At 42.8% G+C, this 22,704-nt stretch overlaps 3 protein-coding genes and 5 non-coding genes across 9 annotated transcripts in view; 4 read left to right on the forward strand and 4 right to left on the reverse strand.

The window, feature by feature from the left end:
- Positions 1–797: 797 nt before the first annotated feature.
- Positions 798–870, reverse strand: trnav-aac (transfer RNA valine (anticodon AAC)). Its single transcript has one exon. It is a non-coding gene; the product is annotated as a tRNA-Val (tRNA).
- Positions 871–2,174: 1,304 nt separating this feature from the next.
- On the forward strand, positions 2,175–2,257 carry trnal-cag (transfer RNA leucine (anticodon CAG)). Its single transcript has one exon. It is a non-coding gene; the product is annotated as a tRNA-Leu (tRNA).
- A 1,077-nt stretch (positions 2,258–3,334) lies between these two features.
- Positions 3,335–3,407, reverse strand: trnav-cac (transfer RNA valine (anticodon CAC)). Its single transcript has one exon. It is a non-coding gene; the product is annotated as a tRNA-Val (tRNA).
- Positions 3,408–3,511: 104 nt separating this feature from the next.
- trnav-aac (transfer RNA valine (anticodon AAC)) lies at positions 3,512–3,584 on the reverse strand. The gene has a single exon. It is a non-coding gene; the product is annotated as a tRNA-Val (tRNA).
- Positions 3,585–4,915: 1,331 nt separating this feature from the next.
- Positions 4,916–4,998, forward strand: trnal-cag (transfer RNA leucine (anticodon CAG)). The gene has a single exon. It is a non-coding gene; the product is annotated as a tRNA-Leu (tRNA).
- A 722-nt stretch (positions 4,999–5,720) lies between these two features.
- On the reverse strand, positions 5,721–18,605 carry LOC147844933 (uncharacterized). Its single transcript, XM_088649904.1, has 4 exons — positions 18,333–18,605; positions 16,985–17,203; positions 15,357–15,493; positions 5,721–14,805 (listed from the first exon to the last, which is right to left on the reverse strand). The coding sequence occupies exons 1-3, from the start codon at positions 18,603–18,605 to the stop codon at positions 15,491–15,493; spliced, it is 495 nt and encodes a 164-aa protein (XP_088506030.1). The 3' UTR covers positions 5,721–14,805; positions 15,357–15,490.
- Positions 16,996–22,023, forward strand: LOC141381649 (uncharacterized). 2 transcript variants are annotated; one of them, XM_087248603.2, is made up of 8 exons: positions 16,996–17,231; positions 18,223–18,276; positions 18,375–19,837; positions 19,924–20,394; positions 20,995–21,164; positions 21,243–21,497; positions 21,578–21,817; positions 21,897–22,023. In XM_087248603.2, the coding sequence occupies exons 3-8, from the start codon at positions 19,171–19,173 to the stop codon at positions 21,993–21,995; spliced, it is 1,902 nt and encodes a 633-aa protein (XP_087104729.1). In that variant the 5' UTR covers positions 16,996–17,231; positions 18,223–18,276; positions 18,375–19,170; the 3' UTR covers positions 21,996–22,023. The 2 variants fall into 2 exon arrangements, with proteins under 2 accessions (XP_087104729.1, XP_087104728.1); XM_087248602.2 differs by having other exon boundaries at positions 18,375–20,394.
- A 247-nt stretch (positions 22,024–22,270) lies between these two features.
- The window catches only part of LOC101883803 (PWWP domain-containing DNA repair factor 3A-like), a 69,688-nt gene continuing 69,254 nt past the window's right edge, over positions 22,271–22,704 (forward strand). Inside the window, exon 1 of the mRNA XM_088650790.1 lies at positions 22,271–22,537. The gene's annotated coding sequence lies outside the window, so the exon portion shown is untranslated. The remainder of the gene's footprint in view (positions 22,538–22,704) is intronic.

Below are 22,704 nucleotides of genomic sequence, written 5' to 3' on the forward strand. Positions count from 1 at the left end.
GTACTCTGCGTTGTGGCCGCAGCATCCCCGGGTTGAACCGGGTCATGTCGTGAATTCGACTTCTCATCAATTAGAAATTATAAGACCGGAGGTTTTGAATATCAGAAAATAGACTTTATTCTCCATAATAAAGCCGAGAAAGAGCAGAGCAGACCCCAGAGCATTCTGAAGTCTCTCCTGCTCCTTCTAAAGTATCTTAGTTCTCCATAATCTTTATACAGGTAATTATGACACACCCCTTTGTGTCTCTTTTTAACTCTTGACCATTTTTGAATAGGTTTTCTAGTCTAAGGGGTCCTGCTATTCTTGGCTCTCAGCCCACTAGCTCATGTCAACAGAGATGTTACAGGTCTAAGTCAGCAAAGTATAGATGCAACTTATGCAAAGGAACTAAGGGTTTACATACATTGTTATGATAGGATAATAACTTGATAATATGTTACTCTTACTTGATAATATGTTATTCTAACTTCTGACACATATAGCTTCATACAAGTATTTAACATATATGATCAGTGTTTTACATATTCAGTTATTCTACACAATCAGTCACTCAGCCTTCTCCTAGTGTTGCTCCTGTGCAGGCATACTCATCTTACACAGACATATCGCTGTATTTTTAACACAGGCTGGCATGTTTGCTGCAAACACTACATACATTTTGTGAAGTGAAAATTAACTGCTTTACACTTAGAAAATACTTCATACAGAGAGAATAAAATCTTCTTCAGTGCCTGTCGACGATCATTGCTGGTGCGGCAGTGGATGCTATTATTTTCTTGCCAAAAGAAGAGCACTGTTTCTGCTCGGTTTCGAACCGAGGACCTTTCGCGTGTTAGGCGAACGTGATGACCACTACACTACAGAAACCCCACAAGTGCTCTCACCAGCGAAGTTAGGCGTGCAGGGATAAAACAAGGCGTACGCGTTGGTCAATCGAGCGGACAAAGCCAACTCAGCGTGACAAGCTTCCTGCAGGTATTAGGGCCAATTTACAATCCGGGCCCGACACAGCTGTACAGGTCCTTGCGAAATGTCACCTGAATTCTGGGCGTTCCTTCTTCACATTTTCTGAGCTCATGCATAGTCGACAGGTTTATACCTGATTGGTGTGCATGACTCTAAAGTGCTGTGGCCCTTCCGCCGTCTCGATTTTGGTACTGTATGGTAAGGAGACCATCTTTTCCGAAAATCTGTTTTTTACAAACCTTGTTCCATCTTCTATGTTTGTGCCAGGGTACAATCTTCTTTTAATTTTAGATATGGGGAAAACTCCCCATCTCTCTAGCTTGCTTAAAATTTCTTCATCTGCTAGGTAAACAGGCAGATGCTTAAACGAAACAACATAGTCTCTGTTTTGTAACCTCCGTACTTCAGATTTCACTCCTTTAATTGTCAATCCATTGTCTATTAAAATTTTGGTGTCATCTTCAGTCTCCACTGTTACTTCATACTCCCTTTGTTTGTTTGGGTCTCACCGCCAGAATTCTTCCTTCTCCAATCAGCTCCGTGACTGCTTTGATTATATCAAATCTTCTTGCATCTTTTACATTTTCTACTTCTACAGTTACTGTTGCTTCCTTTGTGCATACTCTTCTTTGTACCTCTTGCTTACCTTTTTCCCCTCATCGTTGGCCGGGCTCTTCATTTAATTTATCTCTTTGTCTGTTGTCAAGTCCATTTTCTTTATCTCTTCGTCTATTATCCAGTCCATTTTCTTTATCCTTTCGTGCAAGTCCCTCCATTTCCATGTCGTTGCCGGGGAATCTGTCCATGATTAAAAATAAAACACACTACATAACCACCCGTCAGTCAGCAAAATGCTGCTGTTAGGTGGTTTTTAAAGACAAAAAGAAAACAAACAAACAAAAACACTCAAGGTCAATAAACAAAAAGGTAGACAAACAAAATGGGGAGAGCCTTTCTCTCCTTACTGCTGCCAACTCACTTCCTGTTTGCTCTATAGTCCCCTCAGGGTGGTGTGGCCGTAAGCAATGACAGCTGTCAAGTGTTGGCTATTGAAACTAGGCGCAGCCCCAGAAGGCGAGCACAGCTTAGCTGCCTGCTGCGCCAATGAGCTGGACAGCCGGAGCTGGGCAAGCTGTGAAACACCAGATTCCATGTCACGGTACTGCGGTGCGGCTCCCAGGAGACAGCTCCTGCCGAGCTTGCATGTCAGGATGGCCGAGTGGTCTAAGGCGCTGCGTTCAGGTCGCGGTCTCCCCTGGAGGCGTGGGTTCAAATCCCACTTCTGACAAACCGAGCCTGCAGCAGTGCGCTCAGGCTGAAGTCTTTAACTCTCTGCCCCCATGTCCGAATGATACAGTAACACTGACAAAGTGCCGCATCACGCGGGCTTTAATGCAAGTGCACTGAAAGGGGATCAAAAGAATTGTCCTGGGATGGCGTTGCTTTTTAAGGTTTGCAGGGCATTTTTTTCGTCAAATCCTCGTACAGCGTCAAGTCATGACATTTGACAGATCCATGCCCTTGTATCGTGGATCATCCAGTGAGCAGAGAGCCAATTGAGAATGTGCGTAAAAGCAAATCTGAATGTTTCCGCCCAGTTTCTAACAGGAGACCCTCCGCTTGTAAAGCCATCGTGATAACCACAGGAGCCTCCGGTTAGGGTGAGAGCACTGTCTTGTGGTGCCAGCGCAGAGAGACGGAAAGTCACTTTCCACAATGTTTTCATTCAATGTTCTACGCTGGTGGAATCACCTTCCCATTCCCACTCGGATTACGGATACACTGGTGTCCTTCAAACGACAGCTAACACCCATCTCTTCAGAGTACACCCGAACCCCGGTGAATATCCCTCTCTCTAAAGAAAACGAAACTCCTACTCCAGCACTAAATTCTCTGAGCACAAACAAATTACTTGGAATAAATAGCCCTTTTTTCGTATGCATTGCCTCGTCTTGTTGACTACCTCCACTATTGTATGTCGCTTTGGACAAAAGTGTCCGCTAATTGTATGCTTCCGCCCAGTTTCGAACAGGAGACCTTTAGCGTGTAATGCAAACATGATAAACACTACACTACGGAAACCAATAGGCCCGTGCTGCTTCAAGTATTTATAGTCTTTTTTTATAGAGCTGTCTTGTACGGTCTGCACCGTGAAGGGCCAGCAAACGCACTGGCCACCTGCTCATGCACAACACAAAGCTAAAAGAAATCAGATTCTACGCAAGTTTGCGACACCGCGAGGGGCGGTAAACACTGAGCTGAATTCAAACTTCTAGCCTCACACCGCTCTGCAGAAAGAATGTTTTCAGTGAACGTCAGTACTCAACAGAAGCCTGATTTGACAATTGTCATAAAAGCCAGAGGTTGTTTCCGCCCAGTTTCGAACTGGGGACCTTTCGCGTGTGAGGCGAACGTGATAACCACTACACTACGGAAACCTTCAGGCTAACCAAGCAGATAACCCTTTTTGATTGGGTGCCTGTCGACGATCATTGCTGGTGCGGCAGTGGATGCTATTATTTTCTCGCCAAAAGAAGAGCACTGTTCCTGCTCGGTTTCGAACCGAGGACCTTTCGCGTGTTAGGCGAACGTGATGACCACTACACTACAGAAACCCCACAAGCGCTATCACCAGCGAAGTTAGGCCTGCAAGGATAAAACAAGGCGTACGCGTTGGTCAATCGAGCGGACAAAGCCAACTCAGCGTGACAAGCTCCCTGCAGGTATCAGGGCCAATTTACAATCCTGGCCCGACACAGCTGTACAGGTCCTTGCGAAATGTCCCCTTTCGTCACATTTGAAGCACCTGAATTCTGGGCGTTCCTTCATCACATTTTCTGAGCTCATGCATAGTCGACAGGTTTTTACCCGATTGGTGTGCATGACTCTAAAGTGCTGTGGCCCTTCCGCCGTCTCGATTTTGGTACTGTATGGTAAGGAGACCATCTCTTCCGGAAATCTGTTTTTTACAAACCTTGTTCCGTCTTCTATGTTTGTGCCAGGATACAATCTTCTTTTAATTTTAGATACGGGGAAAATTCCCCATCTCTCTAGCTTGCTTAAAATTTCTTCATCTGCTAGGTAAACAGGCAGATGCTTGAACGAAACAACATAGTCTCTGTTTTGTAACCTCCGTACTTCAGATTTCACTCCTTTAATTGTCAATCCATTGTCTATTAAAATTTCGGTGTCATCTTCAGTCTCCATTGTTACTTCATACTCCCTTTGTTTGTTTGGGTCTCACCGCCAGAATTCTTCCTTCTCCGATCAGCTCCGTGACTGCTTTGGTTATATCAAATCTTCTTGCATCTTTTACATTTTCTACTTCTACAGTTACTGTTGCTTCCTTTGTGCATACTCTTCTTTGTACCTCTTGCTTATCCTTACCTTTCTCACCTCTTCGTTGGCCGGGCTCTTCATTTTATTTATCTCTTTGTCTGTTGCCAAGTCCATTTTCTTTATCTCTTCGTCTATTATCCAGTCCATTTTCTTTATCCTCTCTTGCAAGTCCCTCCATTTCCATGTCGTTGCCGGGGAATCTGTCCATGATTAAAAATAAAACACACTACATAACCACCCGTCAGTCAGCAAAATGCTGCTGTTAGGTGGTTTTTAAAGACAAAAAGAAAACAAACAAACAAAAACACTCAAGGTCAATAAACAAAAAGGTAGACAAACAAAATGGGGAGAGCCTTTCTCTCCTTACTGCTGCCAACTCACTTCCTGTTTGCTCTATAGCCCCCTCAGGGTGGTGTGGCCGTAAGCAATGACAGCTGTCAAGTGTTGGCTATTGAAACTAGGCGCAGCCCTAGGAGGCGAGCACAGCTTAGCTGCCTGCTGCGCCAATGAGCTGGACAGCCGGAGCTAGGCAAGCTGTGAAACACCAGATTCCATGTCACGGTACTGCGGTGCGGCTCCCAGGAGACAGCTCCTGCCAAGCTTGCATGTCAGGATGGCCGAGCGGTCTAAGGCGCTGCGTTCAGGTCGCAGTCTCCCCTGGAGGCGTGGGTTCGAATCCCACTTCTGACAAACCGAGCCTGCGGCAGTGTGCTCAGGCTGAAGTCTTTAACTCTCTGCCCCCATGTCCGAATGATACAGTAACACTGACAAAGTGCCGCATCACGCGGGCTTTAATGCAAGTGCACTGAAAGGGGATCAAAAGAATTGTCCTGGGATGGCGTTGCTTTTTAAGGTTTGCAGGGCATTTTTTTCGTCAAATCCTCGTACAGCGTCAAGTCATGACATTTGACAGATCCATGCCCTTGTATCGTGGATCATCCAGTGAGCAGAGAGCCAATTGAGAATGTGCGTAAAAGCAAATCTGAATGTTTCCGCCCAGTTTCTAACAGAAGACCCTCCGCTTGTAAAGCCATCGTGATAACCACAGGAGCCTCCGGTTAGGGTGAGAGCACTGTCTTGTGGTGCCAGCGCAGAGAGACGGAAAGTCACTTTCCACAATGTTTTCATTCAATGTTCTACGCTGGTGGAATCACCTTCCCATTCCCACTCGGATTACGGATACACTGGTGTCCTTCAAACGACAGCTAACACCCATCTCTTCAGAGTACACCCGAACCCCGGTGAATATCCCTCTCTCTAAAGAAAACGAAACTCCTACTCCAGCACTAAATTCTCTGAGCACAAACAAATTACTTGGAATAAATAGCCCTTTTTTCGTATGCATTGCCTCGTCTTGTTGACTACCTCCACTATTGTATGTCGCTTTGGACAAAAGTGTCCGCTAATTTACATTTACATTTAGTCATTTAGCAGACGCTTTTATCCAAAGCGACTTACAAATGAGGACAAGGAAGCAATTTACACAACTAAGAGCAACAATGAATAAGTACTAAAGGCAAGTTTCAGGTCTGTAAAGTCTAAGAAGGGAAGTATTAGTAGTTTTTTTTTTTTTGTACAGTTAGTGTGATATTCAAAGAGGCAATTGCAAATTAGGAAGTGAAGTGGAGACTAAATAGTTGAGTTTTTAGTCGTTTCTTGAAAATAGCGAGTGACTCTGCTGTTCTGATGCAGTTAGGGAGTTCATTCCACCAACTGGGCAGATTGAGCGTGAGCGTTCGCGAAAGTGATTTTTTCCCTCTTTGGGATGGAACCACGAGGCGACGTTCATTCACAGAACGCAAGTTTCTGGAGGGCACATAGATCTGCAGAAGTGAGTGCAGATAAGAAGGTGCTAGGCCAGAAGTCACTTTGTAGGCAAACATCAGAGTTTTGAATTTGATGCGAGCAGCAACTGGCAGCCAGTGCAAACGGACTAGCAGCGGAGTGACATGTGCTCGTTTAGGTTCATTGAAGACAACTCGTGCTGCTGCATTCTGGAGCAGCTGAAGAGGTTTGATAGAGTTAGCTGGAAGCCCAGCTAGTAGAGAGTTGCAGTAATCCAGTTTGGAGAGAACAAGAGCTTGAACAAGGAGTTGAGCTGCATGTTCAGATAAGAAGGGTCGGATCTTTCTGATGTTATAGAGTGCAAATCTGCACGATCGAGCAGTTCTAGAAATGTGTTCAGAGAAGTTTAGTTGGTCATCAATCGTTACTCCAAGGCTTTTCACCATTTTGGATGCAGTAATGGTTGCCCCATCCATCTGGATTAAAAAGTTATGGTGTAGAGTCGGGTTGGCAGAAACTACAAGCATTTCGTTTTTGCGAGGTTCAGCTGAAGGTGATGATCTTTCATCCAGTGTGAAATATCCAACAGGCAGGCTGAGATACGAGCTGGAACCGAGGGATCATCAGGATGAAAAGAGAGGTATAGCTGGGTATCATCAGCATAGCAGTGGTAGGAGAATCCATGTCTCTGGATGACTGGTCCTAGAGATGATGTGTAGATGGAGAAGAGAAGTGGCCCAAGAACAGAGCCTTGAGGTACCTCAGTGTTTAGATGCTGTAGGTTGGACACCTCTCCCCTCCAAGACACCCTGAATGACCTGTCAGAGAGGTAAGATCTAAACCATTGTATAACAGTGCCCGCAACGCCCAGTGACTCAAGCGTAGATAGCAGGATCTGGTGGTTGACAGTGTCAAAAGCAGCTGACAAGTCCAGCAAAATGAGGACTGATGATTTAGAGTCTGCTTTAGCCAGTCTGAGATCCTCCACGACAGAGAGCAGGGCAGTCTCAGTTGAGTGGCCTTTCTTAAAGCCGGATTGCTTGTTGTCCATGAGATTGTTTTGAGTAAGAAAGTCCAGAACTTGATTGAACACTACTTTCTCCAGAATCTTGGCCATGAATGGAAGCAGGGATACTGGTCTGTAGTTTTCAAGTAGCGTATGGTCCAGGTTGGGTTTCTTTAGCAGTGGGGTTACCCTAGCCTGCTTAAATGTAGTGGGGAATAAACCAGAGTCAAGAGATGTGTTAATTATGTGAGTCAGTGTTGGTATGACTGCAGGAGAGATGGCTTGCAAGAGATGAGAGGGAATGGGATCGAGTGGACAGGTGGTTGCATGGCTAGATAGCACAAGTTTGGACACCTCAGACTCAGAGAGCTGAGAAAAAGAGGTGAGTGTGTGTGGTGTTGGTGTTGTATCTTGCGTGTTTGTTGTAGGTGCAGCAAATTGAGCATTGATTTTTGCAGTTTTGGTGCAAAAGAATGTAGCAAAGTCATCAGTAGTAAGTGTGGAGGATGCGGGTGGAGGAGGAGGATAGAGGAGGGAGGAAAATGTTTTAAAAAGTAGGCGAGGATTAGTGGCATTGTTGATTTTCAGACGGTAATACGTCTGCTTTGCAGAAGTAACCTCAGCTGAGAAAGAGGACAGAAGAGTTTGGTATGTTAAGACATGTGCAGGATTTTTAGTTTTCCGCCAAATTCTCTCTGCAGCCCGAAGTTTTGAGCGATGCTCACGGAGAGCATCCGAGAGCCAGGGTGCAGGAGGACTGGCACGGGCTGGCCTGGATGCAAGAGGACATAATCGGTCTAGACATGATGCTAGTGTGGAGCAGAGTGTATTAGTGGCACTGTTCGAATCAAGTGCAGTGAGTTTGCGAGATGGAGGAAGAGAGTCTGAAACAATGGTGGATAGTCTATTGGGTGAGAGAGATCGTAGGTTTCTGCGAAAGGTAACCAGTGTTGGAGTGTGTGGCGGCTCAGGAGTAATGTGGATGTTGAGAGACAGAAGGAAATGATCAGATATTTGTAGTGGAGTTACTATTGTTTGATCAGTGAAGCAGTGTCGTGTGTAAATAAGGTCTAGCTGATTACCTGATTTGTGGGTAGCAGAGGTAGGTGCTCTTTTTAGGTCAAAAGAGGCAAGCAAAGTCTGAAAGTCTGCAGCTTGCGGTTTGTCAACGTAAATGTTGAAGTCACCTAGCACCAATAAGGGAGTGGCAAAATTAGAAAAAGATGAGAGAAGAACATCCAGTTCATCTAGGAAGTGACCTAATTTACCTGGTGGGCGGTAGATGACAACCACATTTATGTAGAAGGGGTGGATAATGGTGACTGCATGGAATTCAAAGGAGCTGATTGTTGGCAGGGACGTTATCAGAGTAAATGTCCATTCTTTGGAAATTAGTAGTCCAGTCCCACCCCCTCTCCCTGTCTGACGAGGAGTGTGGGAAAAAGAGAAATTATTCCAAATTGGGGTGTATTTAGATGGTGTGAGTGGGGAATTTGTGACCTGATGGAATTTCCACCAGGCTGTCAGAGTTGCTTCTATTGTCGGCATTTTAAAACAGTGATGTTTTTTGATTGATTGACTGTGAAAGGGTAATTCTGAAATTTTAATGTCTTTGCAAATCGATTGTTCAATGTCTTGCCATGTGTCTTCTGATGAGTTAGGTTTAATCCATTTTCGTATGTTTTGAAGCTGATTTGCGAGAAAATAGTTGTAAAAATGTGGTGCTTCTAATCCTCCTTGTGTTTTTGGTCTCTGTAGGGTTGTCAATTTTATTCTTGGGGTTTTATTTTTCCAGTAGAATTTTGTTATAATTGAGTCTAGAGATTTGAACCAGGTATGTGTGGGTTGTGTTGGAATCATTGAAAATAAATAGTTTATTTTTGGGAGAATGGACACTTTGGTAACTGATATTCTGCCCATGATGGATAGTGGTAAGTTCATCCAGCGTTGCAGGTCGTCATCTATTTTTTTAAGTATCGGAGTATAGTTAAGTGCAAACAACTCTGACAGCCTGGCGGAAACATTGATACCCAAATATGTGATATAGTTAGTGCACAGAGGGATTTGTGATGTTTGGGATGTCACATCCACACTGGTGGAATATAATGGGAGTATAGCAGATTTGTTCCAGTTGATTGAATATTCAGAAATATTTGAAAAGGTATCAATAAGTTTTATTGTTTCCTGTAATGATGTTTGGGGATTTTGTAAGTATAATAATATGTCATCCGCGTAAAGACTTATTTTATGGTGTATGTTTGAAGTTTGAATTCCTTTAATATAATTGTTTTGACGGATAGCAGCTGCAAGTGGTTCAATGAATATGGTAAATAAAGAGGGAGAGAGTGGACATCCTTGTCTAGTTCCCCGGTGTAGAGTGAAGCTGCGTGATGTTAGTCCGTTAGTAATGACAGTAGCTGAGGGTGATGTGTAGAGAATTTTGATCCAATTAATAAATGACTCCCCAAAACCAAACCTCTCTAATGTGGAAAACAGGAATTTCCAGTTTACTTTATCGAAGGCATTTTCTGCGTCGAGGGTGACTATGATAGAATTGTTATTGTTTATTGATGAGTGGTGTATTAGGTTTATGAGTCTGCGTGTATTGTTTGATGATTGTCTACCTTTAATAAAACCGGTTTGATCTGGATGGATTATGGATGGCATGATTTTTTCTATTCTATGTGAAAGTGCTTTAGCAATTATTTTAGTGTCTACGTTAATTAGTGAGATTGGACGATAGCTTGACGGTAATGTTGGGTCTTTATTAGGTTTGAGGAGGAGTGCAATTGTAGCTGTGTTCATGGTATCTGGAAGCTTTGAATTTTGTTTTGATTCGTTAATCAACCGGATGAAAAGTGGTGATAAAATTGACCAAAAGTGTTTGTAGAACTCAGCAGGGAAACCATCGGGTCCTGGTGATTTATTATTAGGCATGAGTTTAAGTGCATTTGAAATTTCTTGTTGTGATAAAAGGGATTCAAGAGAATTTATTTGCTGTTCATTTAGCTGAGGTAAGTTGATTTTGCTAAGAAATGAATGAATTTCGTCCTGTGATGGTTTTTTTTCAGGGGAATATAATTTACTGTAAAATTTTTGAAAGATGTTATTTATTTCTTCTGGTGAGTTGGTGGGTTTCCCCGCTGAGTCCTTAATGACTGATATTGTTGTTTTTTCTTTATTGTGTTTGATTTGATTAGCCAGATATTTACCAGATTTGTTACTATGATGGAAGTGTTCTTGTCGTAATCTGTGAATAAGGAATTGGGTATGTGCATTAATTAATTTATTTAATTGTGATTTATATTTTCTTAGCAAATCTTGTGTTTCTTCTGTTGGATTATTTATGTTAATGTCTTCTAGATCTTTAATTTTCTGTTCCAGTTCAGCTTGATGTTCTTTCTCTTTCTTTTTTTTGTAAACAGAGTATGAAATTATTTTCCCTCTTAATACTGCATTTCCTGTTTCCCACAGAAGAGATGGGGATGTTTCAGGGGAGTCATTTATCTCTAGAAAGCATGACCACTCTCTTTTAAAATAACTGTTGAAATCCTGGTCTTGAAGAAGAAAGGTGTTGAATCGCCATCTGGAAACGGGGTTTTGTCTGGTGGTTATATTCAGTTTTAATGTTACAGGAGCGTGATCACTAATGATTATTGGGTGGATCTTTGATTCAGAAATATTGGATAAAATAGAATTACTGGTGAGAAAAAAGTCAATGCGGGAGTACGAATGATGAACTGGTGAATAAAATGAGAATGCTTTAATGTCTGGATGTTGGAGGCGCCAACAATCGCCAAGACCGATATCACTCATGAACTGTTTTATAGTGTCTGCAGATTTCCAAATGCGTTTATTGCTGATATTATTAGATCTGTCTGTAGTTGGGTCTAAAACTGTGTTGAAATCACCTGCTATTATGACGGGGCAATTAGAAAGATTTGAAATGGCGGAAAAAAAAATTCTGAAAGAAAGATGGGTCATCTGTATTTGGGCCATATATGTTTCCTATTGTGAGTGAGTTATTATTAATTGTAATGTTAATTATGACAAAACGTCCCTCTGGGTCTGTAATTGTGGTGTTATGAACAAATGATATTTTTTATTTATTAAGATACCGACTCCTCTCTGTTTTGTGTTGTAGTGGGCAGAATATGAATGATATTGTGATGATTTAATTTTGTTTTGATCAGAATCTGACAAGTGAGTATCTTGTAGAAGGCATATATCTGCTTGTAATTTATTTAAATGATTAAACACTTTGATCCTCTTAGCCTGGGAGCCGAGTCCACGGACGTTCCAGGATAGAAATGTGATTGGTGACATTTAATAAAATAATAAAAAATTAAATAAATAAGTGAATAACAGTAATGTATCATGTAACATGTGGTAGTACTGCATTAGTAACTTATGTATTTGAAAAGATGGGATATTGTACCTGTGTGTGTGTTTGTATGACAATGCAAAATTAGACTGATATGCATACAGTTTAGACATGAAGTTGACAAAATTTACACAACAAAACATTGACCAAACAGAAATGACTGTAAATACCAACATAAAGTTTTAAAGTGGGAGAGGGATGAGACCTAGGTGCAATAACAAAACCATAACTTAAGGAAGATGTATAGAGAGATTGAGTATTATTGTGTGAGAGATGAGTTTAGAAAAGCCATGGGGTAATGTCCTTATCGCGAAATAGTTGTCCGTCTATGAATAATTTATCCCTTGTAATGATTGCCCGTTTTCCTTCATTTATTTTTTGTTTTCGGATTGGAAAGAGTTGTTTTCGACGGTCGAGAATGTCCTTTGGATATTGTTCGTTGAGTCCGTAAGTTGTACCTTTAAGTTGTCTGCCTTGTTTTTGAACCAGTTCTTTGTGTTTGTAGTGTTCGAATTTTGCGATGATTGGACGGGGACGGTTGCTGTTTTGTTGCGAACGGATGCGGTGGACACGGTGAAAGGTGATGGTTTGTACAGTTTCAGCTGGTAGTTTGAGTTGTTTTGTCATAAAGTCCTTGATTAATTTTTCGGGGTCGTCTGGAGTTTGATCCGGGATACCTGTGAAGACTAGATTGTCTCTCATACTGCGTGTTTGTAAGTCCAAAATGTTTTCTTTCATCGATTTGTTTTCTTTTACAACGGAGGTGAGCTGAGTGGAAAGTGTGTGAACTGAGTCCTTCAAAAAGTTGTTTTCCTTCGTGAGTGTGTCAATCTGTTCTTGACTAAACGAATGTTAGATCTAAACATGATACTGTATAATCGATTATATTATATCTAGTGCCTTCTCCAGTGTTCAAGCAAACTAAAGCCCTTTCTTCCATAAATTGTTCTATTATTTCCCCATTTTCATCTATTTTTTTACTCCCCCATAACCAATTGTGAGCATTAAAGTCACCACACTAAAGTTCTTTTTTTCCTCTTTCAACCTTTTCAAGTGCATTCATTGAAATGTTTTTACACGGATTATAAAAATTATATATTACCAGTGAATTTCCACAATAAAAAACCTCAACCATCACACACACTCTACTTCCTCCACCTTTCCAAGACTCTGTAAGTCATTTCATCCCTTATAAATGTAGCTACCCCTCCTCCTTGACTCTCTCTCCTGTCTTTCCGTATTGATTTATAACCTTGTAAAGCAAACTGAATATTTGGTTTAAGCCATGTTTCTTGTACACATATTACATTTGGTTTATATTCTAACTCTAAAACAAAATTTTTAAACTCTTGCCCATTTGCAATTATACTTCTTGCATTCCATTGTAGAATACTTATAACCATTAAGCTAATCAGAAATTTGAGAAGCATCATTTATTGCTGATCTAGTGAGAATGTCATGAATTATTTGGGCAGAAATTCCTGTAATTCCTAAAAACTCCGCTGCAGCATCTAGAATTGTTTTGATTTTTGCTGACCTGCTTGTCATTACAGCTGTTACATTGATCACTTTGACAATAAATACCAAAAAGTTCTCTTTTGTCATTATGAGGTCATTTTCATTTATACATTTGTTATTACACTTATTTTCCCTTCTGTTCCCAGTCTCAGTATTCCTTTCTAGTTGTTTTTCCATCTGTCTTTACTTCCTCCACTCTTATCTCCTTTTTCTGGCAGCTCTTGACTGCTTCTGCATAAGAAACTTTGTGTTCAATCTTGAATTTCTGTACCTCTTTTGCTTTTAACTGAAATTCACATCCTCCATATGCCGCACTGTGCGGACCCCCACAATTGCAACATTTTAGATCATTTGTACATTTATCATATTCATGATCTTCACCACACTTAACACATCTCATCTTTCCTCTACATACTGCTGCTACATGACCAATCTGCTGGCACTTGTAACACCTCAAAGGCTTTGGAATGTACTCTCTAACTGTATAACTGATGTATCCCATTTTCACCTTTTCAGGCAGTTTCCCTTCAAATGTCAGCAAAATGCTCATACTTTCTTGTCTATCTCCACTTACGTTTTTAAACAATCTTCTCACATTGATTACTTTACCTCCTATTATATTTTCCTCGATCTCTTCATTGGAAATATGTGTTGGTACATCTGCGATTACCCTTTTCTCATTTTTGGCTACTCCTATTTCTCTAGAAGTTACCTTTTCTCTGTTCATCTCTTTGATCCCAAGTAATTTATTTCTTTGTGCACTGTCCTTGACTATTATTAGCACTCTTCCTTGTCCCAAACATCTTGCCAAGCTAACTGTACCGATTAGCTTATCTATAGCCTTAGACAGCCCAATCGGATGTAGATGTTTCCCTGTACCTTTGTCAAACGTCATCATTACTTTATATCCTGGTATTTAATTTTGCGTTTGATCTTTCCTATTATCTTTCTCACTCGTTTTAGTCTTTTTTTATTTCCGTTTACCACATTACTCATTGCACAACAAGCACAGATCAGATCAAGCAATGGCTTTTATTTACTTAGAGTTATTATTTATTAAGAAATGTTACAGATACCGCGAACTCCAGCTTGTTGTTGTCTCTGAATCCGTGACGTAACTTCCGCTTCTCCCTCCTCTTCCTCCGCTCATGTCCCGCCGCTGATTTCTCCCCGTTGCCGCTTCTGTTTTTAAAGGGCTCTGCAACGAACGCGATTGGCAGAGAGAGAAGTCATCGTCACACGGTTGATTAGGATTGGCAGTCCTGTCACCCAATAGTGCTCCAAAGTAGGCGGTACCTGAGAAAATGACAGGGCCGGTACAGAAAGAGAGAGACAGAAAGAACATACACGCAGCAAAACTGTGCGGTTCGTAACACATACCATAATAAGCACAAGCAAAAACATGAATTTCATCAACTTCAATAACAATTATTTATTATTAACATTTATTAACAAACTCTTAAACAAACTTTCTTACAAACTTTTATCACACAATAATTATATACACTTGAACAGATGGAGAAAAAAAAGCTGCTTAATTATTACCTCAATTGAAAGAAAGAAAGTTATATGAAAGAAAGAAAGAAAGAAAGAAAGAAAGAAAGAAAGAAAGAAAGAAAGATCAACGCCTGGACTTGTTTTTAAAAGGCAACAGCTTGTGATCCTTCTTCATTGTGATGATCTTTGTCTCAAGACTGGGGCAGGAGATGAGGAACTGTTGTAATTCTTTGGAATAGCACTGTAGAGTTGTTCCATTTACATATGCTGGAATTTGATATAATTCTCCCTCTGAAGCAATTGCCACCTGTAATCACAAGTGCAGAAATGTAATTTGTAGAATTTCAAAATGGTATAGCAATAGAAACCAATTAATATCAGGATATCAGATTATACAAACCTCATTGAATTGATAATTACTGTCAGTAGTTGTCAAGAGCCCTTTCAGATTAAAAGTAGTTTGTTTTGTTGGGTTGGATCTAAACTCTTCAAGAAGGTGAATATCCAGTATTTCTATTTCCAATATTATTTAACTTGAGGCTGTATTTTATGCTGCTTTTGAACTGTATTGCAATAAAGAATATTTTTTCTGGTATGTAGCTTATGCTCTGATATAGATAGGGTGAACAAAAAAGATAAAACAAGATAATATAACACTATAAATTAGCAGCAGTATACATACCAAGTATCATTGCACTGATGAATCACTCAATAATCTTAACAAAAATATAAATGCATCACCTAAAGGAAGGTGCCTTGTTGGAACATGTTTAGATCAGGCTGTAATTTTCTAAGAATATGTGTTTAACTACTTAGCAACAACACTAAAATTATTACAACATCTGTGGTCATACATACCTCTGCAATTATACTTGTCAGGGATAAGGTAGATTTATCCACCTTGTGCCTTTTTAAGCAGTACCGAATGCTTAAATTATTTTTATATGTTTTAAGTACAAGTTTGTACCTATGCGTAACTTGTTCTGTGGTGGTCACTGGAGAAAAAAAAAGTAAAAATAATTGTTGGGTTAATGTATGATTTATGATACCATTTACAATACCTTAGATACTTTAATGACTTCACATTTCAACTCAAAACCTTGTTCATAATTAAATAAAGTATAATAATAATTGTCATCAAGTCAAATTACTTTGTGCACTGAAAAGACAGAAAATGCCAGAAACCTTCACCCGCCAGATATTATACCACCATTGGACCAATAGCATGGTACACAGTATAATAAGGCTGTCGTTCAAAAATGACCCAATGTGAATATAAAAGCAACTTCAGCTCAATAAAGCAGGTTAGGCGGAAAAGCGATATATACTGATGTTTTGTTGTTAAACTAAATGTAAATCTATCTATAAATCATCCATGCTGTGGAAGGACCTTATGAAACTAAAAATAATCACATCAATCTTTCACTGAATCGAACACAATCTAACATCAGCTTAGCCTGACTAAAATAGTTATAAAAGAGAACATTACCTGTCTAACAGTAATAGTTGAGCCATGATGTCGTCCTTCCTCTGGCATGCTAAAGTAACTCCAATATTGATTCAGGTTTTTTAAAAGTTTAAATTCAGTGTTTGATTTCTCCCAGTCTGTCTCGTGACCGCGCGTGGCCTTTTATATAGACGGGCACACGCTAATGGCAGATCTGCGTGAACAGATGCGCAGAAGTCTGAATCTACTTTTGCTGACAGATGTTTTCTCTTTGGATGTGAAAGGCTATGGTTTCAGTGCTAACGCTACCGTGTGGTTAACGGATGTTCATTAATTATTGAGGTAACTTTAAAATGTGTATGTGGGTGAAACACCAGACAAACTTTTTCATTAGAAAAATGATTCATGATGAAACAATTTTGTAACTAACTACAATAACATTTACTCAAATAAACTAACAATTAACAAAATTAACTATTTATTTAACAACAACAAAAAACAACAACAACAAACACAGGGCTGCACAAACTTGGTCCTGGATTGCTGGTGTCATGAATAGTTCGATTTTTAACCGCAATCAGACACTAGTAGACACAAGGCATCCAAGACCAAGTTTGTGCACTCCTGGTCTAACTTAATTGCCTAACTCCTAACTAACTTGAAAACGGATTTATTATTAAACAAATTTAATTTCTTTAACTTTTGGTCATGTATTTCTTTTTACTTGCATGCTTCCAAGTCAAGTCTTAAACCTTGATTTCAGTAAAAAAAGAGCTGAAGTAAAGTTCAACTTTTGTTTCATATGGTTTTGTTTACTTAAACTTAAAATAATGCTGCTGGGTAGTACTGTGTAACAACTTTTGCAAATGTATTCTATTATTTCATGTATTTATTTTAATGAGTCTTAATATTTTTTTGGAAAATGTAGGAATAATATAAAGTTATTATATTACTAAATGTTTTGCTCCATATATATATATATATATATATATATATATATATAAATAATTTGTTTATTTATTTATTTATTTTTTTTTACCTTAGCTGTGGTGTAGGTCGAAGAGTTGAGTTTACCCTTCCCGCTCTCCCAGATGTGAACTCTCATGTGAGAGAGCTCAATCTCATCCCCATTGTTAAGCTCCAGTAGGGCAATGTCCCTCCAAAGTGAGACATTGAGTGCATTTTCTCCACACTTCAGACTTAAGTCGAGGATTGGGACTTGTAGGCCCTGCACCTCTGTCATCCTCAGTGCTTGGATCTGCCAAATTTGAGCACAGCAGTGATGGGTGAGTAAATCAGTTCACTCAAATGAATAATGAAAATTGTCACTTTCATTTGCAAAGGCTGATCTAAAAATATATATATATATATATATTCTTTCTAAACTTTTCTAAAATTAGGCTCCTGCACTGCTTTACAAACAGCATAGGAAAAACTACTGGTAAAAGAGGTGTTCTATGTGTTCAACCAAAATGTATGTTTGTATATGATGTGGCATAATTTAAAAAATGATATCCTAAATGCTCTACTAAAAGAATATATAATATTTTAAATTGTAATTGTTTTTTTTTTTTGTAGAGAATCAGATAGTGGAGATATGCTGTTCTGAAAAATGTAACTACTTTTATCAAATGTATGATAGGCCTTTTTTTTTATATGGATTGTTGGTAACTTTTGTGAAGAGCACAATGATATACAGACTAGCCTATATTTTATTACCTACTCTCATGTCCTGAAACACTTAAAAGGTTTCCTTTAGTTTAGATATCAGGGTAATATGCATCCATAAAATTTTCCTTTAAATAAAGGGAAATTTACCTAGACCTAATAAATGTCATATAGCCTCTAGGGAAAAGACTTCATATGTTTTACGTCTCTGACGCATTTGGGCTGAATATTTGACCGTGTCTACTAAAACGATGATTTTATAAAACATGTTTTATACAGAGTTATTACAATAGAAATTCTGTGGTTTTATATTTTGGGTGGTGTGCTGTGTCATCGACCCTCTGTTAGTTGCGAGACCACTCAATGCATGGTGCAAGCAGTCAGTCCGCAAGTATATAATGAATTAACTTGAAATGCATAGGCCTATTTATATTGACATAACATTTTATGCTGAACAGTAACATGTCATTTGTTTCCTTGGCCCAACCTGGATAGATGAAAGCTCTGGCTTGCACTGACCTGTCAGTGGAAATGTGGCTCTTTAGATTATACAATAGTATGTACTGAATTTATCTAACTGAATATTTGTTATCTTTTGTTTTTTTTCAGGAGGAAGTTGTAGGAAGAACAATCATACAGGCATTTACAGGCAACTTTTTGAGGGTTTGTCACTTTAAGGAACCAAGAAATGCTGAATTTTTTCTTTACATTCAAATGACTTTGAAGTATCTCTCATTTTCCACCTTCCCTTTAATTGTCAGAAAATCTCCTCTGGAAAAGATGTCGGCAGTCTCTGTGATGACATTTGAGGGAGGGCATAGGGCCTCCCTCGCTGCATTTTCCACTTCAGAAGTTAAAGTAAGCGGTGCTGCCCTGAATTTTACAGATGTTCTGCCAAAAAATATGTTTTGGCGGCCATATCTGTGTGAAAGGGTAACATTTTTCAGAAAGTATGTAACCCCCTCCTCGAATTGTGGGGTTTCAGTAGTCATGGTGCAAATGTAGATGGTTTCACCATTACTAAATGCACTGGAGGTTTTGCATATTGAAGATTCCATGACTATTGTCTCTCCCAACCTCTTAAAAGCATTTTGGGGTGGAAAAAGTGAACGAGAAAGGCTGTGGAAAAGCTCCCGCTGGCCAGAACAGCAAAATGAAGGGGGGATAGGGAGTGAGGTGGGACACCCCTTCCCCAACTCGAGTCGTAACAAGAGAGAGAGGTGTCGAACCGCTGACCGGGGCAACGATGAAGGGGCGGTGGGGTGCATTGTTTAACGGGACACCCCCCCTCTGGTTCCTTTGAAAAGGGGGGAAGGGAGTGAGGTGGACACCCCTCTCCCCCCTACTTGAGAGTCGTAACAAAAGAAGGCCTGAACCGTAGGATCCCCGTAGGGCATCGGCTTACACCCCCTGGTGCGGGGGGGTGTCCTTCCCCTTTAAGAAACACAGGTCCACCAACGTCATGACGCAGAAGTGGACGCCGCCTCCGCCCACTTATCAACCGTCGCACGTGGGGTGTGGGCCCCTTTCCTCCTCTGCATTGGCTCCAGCACGGTCATGGCTGAATGTATCCTATGCTTCAACTTCTACAGCCGGCTCGTGCCTCACCTGACGGCCGTTCACAAGGTGACCAACGCGGACGAGAAGCGGCTGCTGCTCGCGCTGGCCGCCGGCCGCGTGGACACTCGGAAGTCGCCGTGTCCGGTCCCGGGCTGTCGCAGGACGCCAGCCCGCCTGGACAGGCACTTGAGGCAGCACGTGGAGCTCTCGACCTCGGCGCGGAAAGAGGCTATGGGGAGGGTGAAACGCCGGAAAGTAGCCCGGGAGTTGCAGTGGCTGCGGTCCACCCAGCCTGCAATCCCCGTCGTGTCCCAGCTAGCATCGTCCTCCGAGGGAGAGCGGGACTCGGAGGGCCCAGAGGCCGGCCGCCCGTGCACCGACCGCGGCTGCAGACGCGCCACCGAGCGCATACAGGCTCAGCTCACGGACCTGGGGAAACAGGTTACCAAGATGCAGTCCACCCTGCTCCAGATCACACGCCTCTACCGGGAGCTGAGGAAGGGAGAAGGGGGGAGAAGGAGGAGGAAGAGGGCGAGGAGAACCAGGTCGCCTCCTGCACCACCGGCTCCCGGGCGAGGGGCGGCCGGAGGTCCGACGCCCCCCGAGCCTCCGGAGGCTTTGGAACCCACTGCCTACCCGCTCCCGGACCACGTCCCCGCGCTGAGTTGAGTATATTTCAGGCACGTCACTGTCGCTCTGCTGGCTGTGTGCCTTCGGGGAAGTTGACTCTTGGTTGTGCTCGTTCCACAGACCTTCTCTTGGGGGAGTTCGAAGGGTACCAACTGGGCAGCGAGCCCACCGTGCGCCTGCGGAACAACGTCACTTCGAAGCTGGGGAGAATCAAAGCCTTCCTTGGTTACATGGCCAGGGGCACCGCGGAGCCAGGGAACTTCCTTTTCCTCAACCAACCAGCCCGAATCCGAGCGTGGGCCGCCCTGCTAGGTCAGACGCGCATGGCCGAGCCCACCAGGCAGCACTATCTGAAGAACGTGGCTCAGTTCCTGGACTACCTCTCGGAGACGCCGCCGGCCGCCTGTCAGCTCTCCAGCACGGCTCTGGTTCTGATTCGAAGGGAGGTCAGAGCCCTCATTCGCGGCATACGCCGGCGTGTCGTCGTGCACGAGGTAAGGACCAAGCAGGCGAAGGAAAGCCGACTGATCCCCAAGGCCAGCCTGGTGCGCTGTCACCGGACCGCTGGGAGGAAAATTCCCGCCCTGCTAGGTAAGCAAGCCCTTCCGCCGTTCCAGCGATTCCCCCTGTTCGTTCTTCCGGGGCACCAACAGCCCTTGGTTCATCCAGCCACGTCTGTCTGCCCCTCTCCCCCGCGAATGGGACTCATTCGGGGGGGAAGGGGGGCAGACAGACGTGGCTGGATGAACCAAGGGCTGCTGGTGGCCCGGAAAGGAAATGTTTGTTTCTTCTTCAGGGTCACCAGCAGTTCTTGGTTCATCCAGCCACGTCTGTCTGCCCCCGGGGCAGCGGGGCAGCGGGGGCAGACAAACGTGGCTGGATGAACCAAGGGCTGCTGGTGGCCCGGAAAGGAAATGTTTGTTTCTTCTTCAGGGTCACCAGCAGCCCTTGGTTCATCCAGTCACGTCTGTCTGCCCCCGGGGCGGCGGGGGCAGACAGACGTGGCTGGGTGAACCAAGAACTGCTGGTGCCCCTGAAGAAGTAACAAACATTTCCTCTCCAGGCCACCAGCAGCTCTTGGTTGAGCTGCTGGCGCCCCGGAGAACAGGTCACCAGCAGCCAAGAGCTGTTGGTGACCCAGAAAGGAAATAGAACCGTCGGTGGTCTAATCTGTCTAATGTCCTTCACCAGATAGCCTCGAATCCAACCCAAGCACTAGGCAACAGTGGCGCTTCTATGGCTTTCTGACTGGCTACCTAACCTCCATCTCTGGGCACCGCTGTGGAGTCTTCCAGAATCTCACAATCCAGGAGGTTGAAGAGGCCTCCAGAAGCCCCGACGAGTCTGCTTATGTCATTAACGTGAGTATGGCGCAAGTAAGGTGGGGGTCACCAGTAGCATGCTCTCTCACTCACTCACTGCTTGTTCTCTGATGGCAGATTACCACTCACAAAACAAACAGAGCCTTTGGGGCGGCTCAGCTGTCCCTAAACAGGGAGGAATACAGCTGGTTCCGCAGGTTTTTGGCGCTGCGGGCTGGTCTCCCCGGAGGGAGCAAGGCTACCTATTTCTTTTTCACTTCCAGAGCCAGTCCTTGTCGGACCCTGAACAAGTACTTTCAGTCTGCTTGGCTCAGTATGGGCCTTCCAGGCAAACCCACCTTTACTGACGTACGCACTGCGATCGCGACCCATGTGAGTAGGCATTGTGACGCCCCTGTAACTACCAGCGGCGGCTTCGATCCTAATCAAGCTTCTGTCTCTCTCCGACGCAGGCAAAGAATGCACACTCTTCAGAGGATCGCCACAAGGTGGCGCAATTCATGTGCCATGACACTTCAACCTCAGATAAGTTCTACGCACTTCACCTCGGACCTCTCCAAGCACGCGAGCGCCGCAGACTCTTTGAAAGGGCCCTGGTGGAGGAGGAGGAGGAGGAGGATGGGGAGGCAGCGGGCACTGAAAGCCCCCCGCGGAAAGGGCGCAAGAGGACAGAGACTTCCGTCTCTCCCCTGGTAAAAATCACATTCTCTTTGGCGTGGACAGCAGAACGTGTGGCATTGGCTAACTGCCCTTTATGTGTCTCTTTTCCAGGAGGGAACCAGCAGGAGGACGCTGCCATGGCGCCCTGCCAGGGGGAAAAGCCAGGGCGCTCGCCCGCTCGAACAAACAGAAGACTCTGAATCGTCCTGAATAAATATTGTACAACTTAACGGTCAAATGGTGTTCAGTGTCTTCATTATTCCTTTTATTTATTATCTGTGTGGTAAAAGTAGATTCAGTGGGGACAAAAATGAGCCCTGTCTTCTTAGTTCAACGCTGTACGCCTGCTGCGTCCAGGTTCTGCCTTGGCTACGTTCCGATTGGGACAGATTAGCCCTAACTTGTGTGTTAAAAGTGTCACGTGGGATGCCCTCGTCCAGGTTCTGCCTTGGCTACGTTCCTATTGGGACAAACAATCCCTGCCTTGTGTGTTAAAAGTGACTCGCGGGACGCCCCCGTCCAGGTTCAGCCTTGGTTGATAGCTCATAGGGAGAATGAATCCCTTTTGCAGCACAAGGAGGTGATGGGCTGGACAAATCTGTCCAGGTCAGCAAATGCTTTGAACGCCCAGAAGGCCTTGAGTCCAATTCTGTATATTAGCAAGCTTCTCCCGGGACAGCTCGGTCCTTAGAGATGCATGAATAGGTCAGGACAGGGCAGCTGTGGAGTGGAGGTTAACTTTATGGAGAAAAGTTATCCTGTCAGTGGACGGAAAAGAGCAGTTTAAGGCAGCCTCTGACAGGATTACTTTTTATGTTTTCACAACAATATTGTCAGTTTTTGCTACATTTTACACAGAAAACAGTTCAATTACCCATGGTACTTTGTCAATTGATTTACAGTCATCGACGTTATTTAA

This window comes from Danio rerio, chromosome 4, assembly GCF_052040795.2.
Source record: "Danio rerio strain M-AB ecotype USA chromosome 4, GRCz13ab, whole genome shotgun sequence".
Lineage (NCBI taxonomy): Eukaryota > Metazoa > Chordata > Actinopteri > Cypriniformes > Danionidae > Danio > Danio rerio.

Excerpts from the sequence above, each read along its gene's own strand:
- LOC147844933 (XM_088649904.1), bottom strand. The coding sequence starts at position 18,605 with ATGACTACTGAAACCCCACAATTCGAGGAGGGGGTTACATACTTTCTG. Across the intron at positions 17,204-18,332 it reads AAAATGAGAGATACTTCAAA|ATCCAAGCACTGAGGATGAC; the intron begins GTCATTTGAATG and ends CAAATTTGGCAG.
- LOC141381649 (XM_087248602.2), top strand. The coding sequence starts at position 19,179 with ATGTATCCTATGCTTCAACTTCTACAGCCGGCTCGTGCCTCACCTGAC. Across the intron at positions 20,395-20,994 it reads GAAAATTCCCGCCCTGCTAG|ATAGCCTCGAATCCAACCCA; the intron begins GTAAGCAAGCCC and ends GTCCTTCACCAG. Across the intron at positions 21,818-21,896 it reads AGACTTCCGTCTCTCCCCTG|GAGGGAACCAGCAGGAGGAC; the intron begins GTAAAAATCACA and ends TCTCTTTTCCAG.